We start from the raw sequence: 8,038 nt of genomic DNA on the forward strand, positions 1-8,038 counted from the left end.
GTGGGGGGTTTTGGGGGCGCTCGGGGGGTCCCGGGGGGGTCCCGGGGGGGTCAGAAATCGTCGTCGTCACAAATGTCCAGGAAGACGTCGAAGGCCTCGCGGTTGCAGTTCCCGTCGGGGCTGAACACGTACTTGTGGAAGGTCCCGTCCACACACACGGCTGGGATGGGATGGAGGGTCAGGGGGGGTCCCTGGGGGGCTCAGGGGTGTCCCTGGGGGAATTTGGGGGATATGGGGGGGATTTGGGGAGGTCACGGGGGGTCCCAAATGGTTTTAATGCACACCTGGGGGTTCCCAGACAGTCAGGGGGGAGTTTGGGGGGTTGGGGTGGGGCGGGGGGGGGAGGGGAAGGGGGACCCTGGGGGGTTTGGGGGACTTTAGAGGGGTCAGGGAGGGTTCCTGGGGGGGGTCCCAGGGGGGAATTCTGGGGGTGTTTTTGAGTTCAGGCTCTGCCCACTCTGCTCCTGCCCCAAAGGCGCAAACCCAGAGGGTATTGGGGTCCCTCAGGGTTATTTTTGGGGTTATTTTGAGCTGTTCTGCCCCCCAGGGTTATTCGGGGGTCTCTCAGTGTTATTTAGGGCTCTGCCAGGTTATTTAGGGCTCCCCTCCAGGGTTATTTAGGCCCCCCCAGGGTTATTTTGGGATGTTTTTTGGGCTACCTCAGATTATTCTGCCCCCCACCCCCCCCCCCACCAGTTATTTTGGGGTGGTTTTGGGCTGTTTTCCCCCCCGCCATCAGTTTTTTAGGGTTATTTAGGCCCCCCCGGTCAGTTTTGGGAGTTATTTTGCCCCCCCCTCCCCCCCCCCCGGTCAGTTTTGGGAGTTATTTTGCCCCCCCTCCCCCCCCCCGGTCAGTTTTGGGAGTTATTTTGCCCCCCCTCCCCCCCCCCCCGGTCAGTTTTGGGGTGTGTTTGGGGTTATTTAGCCCCTCCCTGCTGAGTTTTGTGGTTATTTTGGGCAGTTTCCCCCCCCCAGGGTTCTCATTCTGGGTATCTGTGGCCCCCCACTCACCGATGACGGAGCTGGGGCTGCGCCCCGCCCGGCCGAAGGCGCAGACCCCGGGGGCCTCGGCCGGGACCGTGAAACTGGCCAGGGACCACTGGGACTCCACGTAGGGACCCAGAACAGGGCCCACCTTCCCCACACGGGCCAGCCTGGGGACACGGGGGCATCAGGGGGGGACACCCCGGCCCTACAGGGGGGTTGGGGTGTCCCCCGGCCCTAAAGGGGTTTTAGGGGGTCCCTGAGGGGGGTTTGGGGGGTCCTCCCTGCCCCTGACAGGGTTTTGGGGTGTCCCCCTGGCCCTAAAGGGGTTTTAGGGGGTCCCTGAGGGGGGTTTGGGGGGTCCTCCCTGCCCCTGACAGGGTTTTGGGGTGTCCCCCTGGCCCTAAAGGGGTTTTAGGGGGTCCCTGAGGGGGTTTTGGGAGTCCTCCCTGCCCCTGACAGGGTTTTGGAGTGTCCCTCCCACTCCTGAGGGGGTTTTGGGGTGTCCCCTCGAGTCTGACAGGGTTTTAGGGTGTCCCCCTCCAGCCTCTGACGGGGTTTTGGGGTGTCCCCAATCCCTGACGGGGTTTTGGGGTGTCCCTCCCAGGTCTGATGGGGTTTTGGGATGCCCCTTGCAGGCTTTTAGGGTGTCCCTGACTCAGTTTTGGGGTGCCCTGAGTGGTTTTTGAGGTCCCCCTGGGCTGGCAGGTTTTTGGGGTGTCCCCGACTCAGTTTTGGGGTGTCCCTGAGGGTTTTGGGGTGCCCCCGGCCCGTGTTTGGGGTGCCCGGGTGCCCCCACTCACGCCGAGCGCCGGTTGAGCCGCGTGTCCCGCAGGGCGAAGACGTGGCCGGTGCCTTTGTCACTGACGGCGCACAGGAACGAGCAGTCGGGGCTGAACGCCAGGCTGGGGACACGCACAACAGTCAGGGACACCCAAACCCCCTCAGGGACACCCCAAAACATGGTCAGGGACACCCCAAACCCCGTCAGGGACACCCAAACCCCGTCAGGGATCAGAGACATCCCAAAACTCAGTCAAGGGGTTCCTGAATGTTCAGATCCCCCCAGAGCCCCCCCAGTGCCACCAGTACAGGGGGCAGGGTCTGTGCCCCCTCAGCCCCCCTGTTGTCCCCAGTCCCCACCAGTGCCTCCAGTGGCACCAGTAGAGCGTGGCAGGGTTGGTGCCAGTCCCAGCCCCATTCCCCATTCCCAGTGCTCCCAGTGGCACCAGTATAGTGTGGTGGGGTCAGTGCTGGTCCCAGCCCCATTCCCAGTGTCCCCATCCCCAATGTCCCCAGTCTGTCCCAGTCCCCATTCCCAGTGGCACCAGTATAGCGTGGCGGGGTCGGTGCTGTCCCCAGTGCCCCCAGCCCCATTCCCAGTCCCCCCAGTCCCCATTCCCAGTGGCACCAGTATAGCGTGGCAGGGTCGGTGCTGTCCCCAGTGCCCCCATTCCCCATTCCCAGTGTCACCAGTCCCATTCCCAGTGTCACCAGTATAGCGTGGCGGGGTCGGTGCCCCGGCGCAGCTCCAGCAGGCGGGCGCGGCTCTGGGTGCAGAAGAGGCGGATCAGGGTCCCCCGGCGCGAGGCCGAGGCCACCATTGTCCCCGTGGGGCTGAGGGCGGCACAGCCCACCTCGCTCTGGTGGGCGTTGATGGTCACCGGCGCCGAGGACGTGCCCGGCTTGGCCGAGCCCAGGTCCTGCCGGGGGGGACACATCCCAGTGATCTCCAGTGTCATCCCAGTGCTGCCCAGTATAACCCAGTGCTGCCCAGTATTGCCCAGTGCTGCCCAGTATCATCCCCAGTACACCCCCAGTGCTCACCGGGACCACCCAGTGCTGCCCAGTGCCATCCCAGTGCTCACCAGTATCACCCAGTGCTGCCCAGTATCAGCACAGTGATCCTCAGCACACCTCCAGTGCAACCCAGTATTGCCCAGTGCAGCCCAGTATCATCCCCAGTACACTCCCAGTGCTCTCCAGTATCGCCCCAGTGCCACCCAGTATATCCCCAGTACACCCCCCAGGCTGCCCAGGACACGCCCAGTGCCCCCCAGTACACTCCCAGCGCCACCCAGTATCACCCAGTGCAGCCCAGGGCTCCCCAGTATACACCAGTATCCCTGCAGCCTCCTCCCCAGTCCTTCCCAGTCCTCTCCAGTCTCCCCAGTCCCCCAGTCCCTCACCACCAGCTGCAGGCTCCCACATTTGTGTCCCGGGAACACGAGCAGGGCCCGCTCCAGGCTGGGGCACAGATCCACGATCCCTGGGGGGGGACAGGAATTGGGGTGTCCCTGTGCCCCAAAACACCCCCCGGGACCCCAAAACACCCCTGGGGAACCCAAAATCCACCCCTAGGACCCCCCAAAATCCCCCCACAACATCAGGGTCCCCAGAAACACCTGGGGTTTTTGGGGTCCCCCCACAGTTTTGGGGTTCCCCACAGTTCTGGGGTCCCCTGGTGGGTTTTTGGGGTCCCCGGGCAGTTTTGCGGTCCCGGTGGGTTTTTGGGGTCCCCCGGGCAGTTTTGGGCTCCCAGGGGGTTTTTGGGGTCCCCAGGGCACTTTTGGGGTCTCCAGGCAGTTTTGCGGTCCCGGTGGGTTTTTGGGGTCTCCAGGCAGTTTTGGGGTCCCCCGGGCAGTTTTGGGGTCTCCAGGCAGTTTTGCGGTCCCGGTGGGTTTTTGGGGTCCCCAGGGCAGTTTTGGGGTCCCACCTTTGGGGTTGTCGCGGGTGTCGAACTCGAAGAGCTTGGTGGGGCGCTGGGGGAAGGAGAACACGAACAGGCGGCTCTGCAGGGCCACCACCAGCCTGGGGACACCAGTTCATCCCAGTTACACCTCCCAGTTCATCCCAGCTCACCCCAGTTACCCTCCCCAGTGCTCCCAGTAACCCCCAGTGCCCCAAGTTCACTCAGTTTACCCAGTTACCCCCCAGTGCTCCCAGTTCCTCCCAGTGTTCCCAATTCCCTCCAGTGTCCCCGAGCTGCTCCTCCCAGGGCCCCCAGTCCCGCCCCAGTCCCTGCCAGTCCCTCCCAGTGCTCCCAGTCCATCCCAGTCCCCGTCCCAGTCCCTATCCCAGTGTTCCCAGTCCCCCCAGTCCCTCCCAGTCCCCCCAGTCCCTCCCAGTCCCTGTCCCTGTCCCAGTCCCTGTCCCAGTCCCTGTCCCAGTCCCAGTCCCCCCAGTGTCCCCAGTCCCCCCCAGTCCCAGTCCCTGTCCCAGTCCCTGTCCCAGTGTCCCCATACCTGTCCCTATCCCAGTCCCTGCCCCAGTCCCTGTCCCAGTGTCCCCATACCTGTCCCTATCCCAGTCCCTGTCCCAGTCCCCGCAGTGTCCCCATACCTGTCGTGCCTCATGCGCACGGCCAGCACAGGTTTGGGGAAGCTGAACTCCAGCACCAGTTTGTCCTTCCCCTCACGGGCGTCGTCCCAGATCAGCACTGGGGACACCGGGGGGTCAGGGGGGTCAGGGGCACCCCAAATGGGGACACTCCAAATGGGGACACCCGGGGGGTCAGGGGTGCCCCAAATGGGGACACCCCAAAATGGGGACACCCCAAAATGGGGACACCCCTAAACAGGAACACCCTGGAGGACAGGGGGGATGAAGGGGGACACCCCAACACTGAGGGTGTTCGGGGGGGGCACCCCAAAACTGGGGACTCCTGGGGAGCTCAGGTGGGATACCCCAAAAATGGGGACCCTCGGGGGGGACACCCCGATATTGGGGACTCTGACATTGGGGACACTCTGGGGGCTCAGGGGGACACCTCGATATTGGGGACACCCCGACATTGGGAACCCCCCGGGGGGGCTCAGGGCGGGCTCCCCAAAATCCCAAAATCCCCTCCAGAAGGGGGTGAGGGAGGCCCCCGATTCTGGGCAGCCCCCACCTGCTTTTGGGGAGTCTGTTGGGATTTTGGGGGGTCTGTCAGGGATTTGGGGGATCTGTGAAGGGATTTGGGGTCTGTTGGGATTTTGGGGGGTCTGTCACGGATTTGGGGGATCTGTGAAGGGATTTGGGGTCTGTTGGGATTTTGGGGGGTCTGTCAGGGATTTGGGGGATCTGTGAAGGGATTTGGGGTCTGTTGGGATTTTGGGGGGTCTGTCAGGGATTTGGGGGATCTGTGAAGGGATTTGGGGTCTGTTGGGATTTTGGGGGGTCTGTCAGGGATTTGGGGGATCTGTGAAGGGATTTGGGGTCTGTTGGGATTTTGGGGGGGTCAGGGGATTTGAGATCTGTCACGGATTTTGGGATCTTCTCTCAGGGTGTTTTGGGGTCCCCCCCCGGTTTTAGGGTGTCCCTCAGGGCATTCTGGGGTCTCTCAGGGTATTGTGGGGTTTCTGAGGGTATTTTGGGGGGATCCCTCAGGGGTCCTGGGGTCCCTCAGGGGTCCTGGGGCTCACCGGAGGCCTCGGGGAATTTGGGGTTGGCGCCGCCGCCCACCAGGGCCAGCAGGTTGGAGCGGTTCAGCATCTCCACGAGCCCCACGCTGCCCACCTGCTCCACGTCTGGGGGTGCAGCCCCAGGTCAGGGACCCCCGAACCCCAGAGACCCCCCCAGAACCCCAGAGACCCCCCCCGAACCCCAGAGACCCCCCCGAACCCCAGAGACCCCCCAAAACTGACCGAGACCCCCCAAACCCGAGACCCCCCAAACTGACCGAGACCCCCAGGGCCCCTCCCAGCCCCACCTGCTCCATGTCTGGGGAACACAACCCAAATTTAGGGACCCCCCAAAACCCCACCAGCCCCCCCAAAACTGAGAGACCCCCCGGGCCCCTCCCAGCCCTGCTCCACGCTTGGGGGGACACCCCAAATTTAGGGACCCCCCCCAGATTAAAGCAACAGCCTCGAATAGAACAGACCCCCCCAAAAGCTGAAGGAGCCCCCCAGAATTTGGGAGCCCTGGGGGACCCGAAAACAGCCAAAGCTGCCCCAAAAACTGCCCCCAGCCCCAAAAACTGCCCCCAGCCCCAAAACTCCCCCCAACCCAAGAACTGCCCCCACCCCCAAAAAACTGCCCCCAGGCCCAGCCCCAGAGACCCCCAAACACCCCCCAGGCTTCGGAGCCCCCCAAAAATCCCCCACTGCCCTCCCAGGCCGGGGGTACCCCAAAACATCCCAAACTCCCTCCCCCAGCTCCTTCTCTGCCCCCCAAAGACCCCCAAACCCCCCCTGTGACCCCCCAGGGCCGGGGAATCCCCCCAAAGCCCCCCTGTGACCCCCCAGGGCCGGGGGATCCCCCCAAAGCCCCCCTGTGACCCCCCCAGGGCCGGGGGATCCCCCCAAAGCCCCCCTGTGACCCCCCAGGGCCAGGGGATCCCCCCAAAGCCCCCCTGTGACCCCCCAGGGCCGGGGAATCCCCCCAAAGTCCCCCCAAAGCCCCCTATGACACCCCAAAACCCCTCTGTGACCCCTCCCCAGGGCCGGAGGATCCCCCAAACCCCCTCTGTGACCCGCCAGGGCCGGGGGATCCCCCCAAAGCCCCCCTGTGACCCCCCCCAAGGCCAGAGAATCCCCCCAAAGCCCCCCAGCCCCTCACCCAGGTGTCCCTTCTCCATCAGCGGCTCCACGTTGAAGATTCGCACCCCCGAGTCCATGGCCACGCAGAAACAGCCTGGGGGGCACGGGGGGTCACCCGGGGGGTTTGGGGTCACCTTGGGGGGGTTTAGGTGGTCCCTGGGGGGATTTTGGGGTGCCTGGGGGAGTCTGAGAGGTCTTTGGGGGGGACAGGGGTCACCCAGGGAGGGTTTTGGGGTCCCCGGGTGGGTCTGGGGGGGCTCTGTGGGGCCCTGGGTGGATTTGGGGATCCCTGGGGGGATTTAAGGGGTCACTGGGGGGATTTAAGGGGTCCCTGGGGGTGTTAAGGGGGTCCCTGGGGGGCGTTGGGGGTCACCCTGGGGGGGTTCAGGGGTCCCTGGGGGGCGTTGAGAGGCTCTTGGGGAAGTTTAGGGGGTCCCTGGGTGGGTCAAGGGTCACCCAGGAGGGGTTTGTGGGTCCCTGAGGGGTTTTAGGGGCTCCCTGGGGAGTTCAGGGGGTCCCTGGGTGGGTCTGGGGGGGCTCTGCCAGGCCCTGGGTGGGTCGGGGTCTCCCAGGGGGAGTTTAGGGGTCACCCAGGGGGACTTGAGGGGTCCCTGGAGAAATTTAGGGGGTCCTCGTGGGGATTTGGGGGTCCTTGGGGGGCTTTGAGGGGTCCCAGGGGGTGTTTAGGGGATCCCGGGGGGGTTTGAGGGGTCCCTGGGGTGGATTTGGGGGGCCCTGGGTGGGTCTGTGGGTTCCCGGAGGGTTTGGGGGGATCCCAGCAGGGTGTGAGGGGGTTTGGGGGGTGCCCTTGGGCGGCACCTGAGGGGTTTGGGGGTCCCGGGGGACATTTGGGGGTCTCGGAGGGGACGGGGATTGGGGTCCCCGGTGGGTTATTTGGGGTCCGGGGGTATTTTGGGGGTCCTGGGTGGGGTATTTGGGGTCCCGGGTGGGGTGTTCGGGGCCCCGGGGAGGCTGGGGCGTCTCAGGGAGGGTCGGGGGTCTCAGGGAGGGTTTGGGGTCTCAGGGAGGGTTGTTTGGGGTCTCAGGGAGGGTTGTTTGGGGTCTGAGGGAGGGTTTGGGGTCCCGGGTGGGATGTTTGGGGGTCTCAGGGAGGGCCGGGTCCCCACTCACTCTGGTCCTGGGTGGGGTGTTTGGGGTCCCGGGGGTGTTTGGGGTCTCAGGGTGTTTGGGGGTCTCAGGGAGGGTCGGGGGTCTCAGGGAGGGCCGGGTCCCCACTCACTCTGGTCCTGGTTGAAGCGCAGGCTGTTCACCCCCCGGGCCTGCGCCATGGCGGGGCGCGCCGGCGGCAGCGGCGCCGCTTCGGGGACAGAACGGGGGGAACGAAGGGTCCCCAAAACCCGCCGAGACCTCCCAAAAAACCCAAACCCCCCCCAAAATCCCCCCAGAACCCCCCGGGCGCCACCGCGGGGCGCTCAAACCATCGAGACGCCTCAGGGCGCCGGGCAGAGTGTACTTCCGGTCACGTGAGCCACGCACACACCCTTTTCCGGCTCGGCCCAAACAACCGC

General features: G+C 65.1%; 1 protein-coding gene across 1 annotated transcript; it reads right to left on the minus strand.

The window, feature by feature from the left end:
- Nucleotides 1-10: 10 nt before the first annotated feature.
- Nucleotides 11-7,959, minus strand: WDR45 (WD repeat domain 45). Its single transcript, XM_083881420.1, has 10 exons — nt 7,750-7,959; nt 6,529-6,603; nt 5,391-5,495; nt 4,327-4,423; nt 3,701-3,795; nt 3,174-3,253; nt 2,479-2,687; nt 1,788-1,889; nt 1,012-1,154; nt 11-160 (listed from the first exon to the last, which is right to left on the minus strand). Exons 1-10 carry the CDS (start codon nt 7,796-7,798, stop codon nt 51-53), a joined length of 1,065 nt encoding a protein of 354 aa, XP_083737546.1. The 5' UTR covers nt 7,799-7,959; the 3' UTR covers nt 11-50.
- Nucleotides 7,960-8,038: the final 79 nt, after the last annotated feature.

This window comes from Zosterops lateralis (genome assembly GCF_965231275.1).
Source record: "Zosterops lateralis genome assembly, chromosome: 33".
Taxonomy (NCBI): Eukaryota; Metazoa; Chordata; class Aves; order Passeriformes; family Zosteropidae; genus Zosterops; species Zosterops lateralis.

Coding starts and splice junctions, on each gene's coding strand:
- WDR45 (XM_083881420.1), bottom strand. CDS start 7,798: ATGGCGCAGGCCCGGGGGGTGAACAGCCTGCGCTTCAACCAGGACCAG. Junction 5,496..6,528: donor GATGGAGAAGGGACACCTGG/GTGAGGGGCTGG, acceptor CTGCACCCCCAG/ACGTGGAGCAGGTGGGCAGC. Junction 2,688..3,173: donor GTGGGAGCCTGCAGCTGGTG/GTGAGGGACTGG, acceptor CCCCCCCGGCAG/GACCTGGGCTCGGCCAAGCC.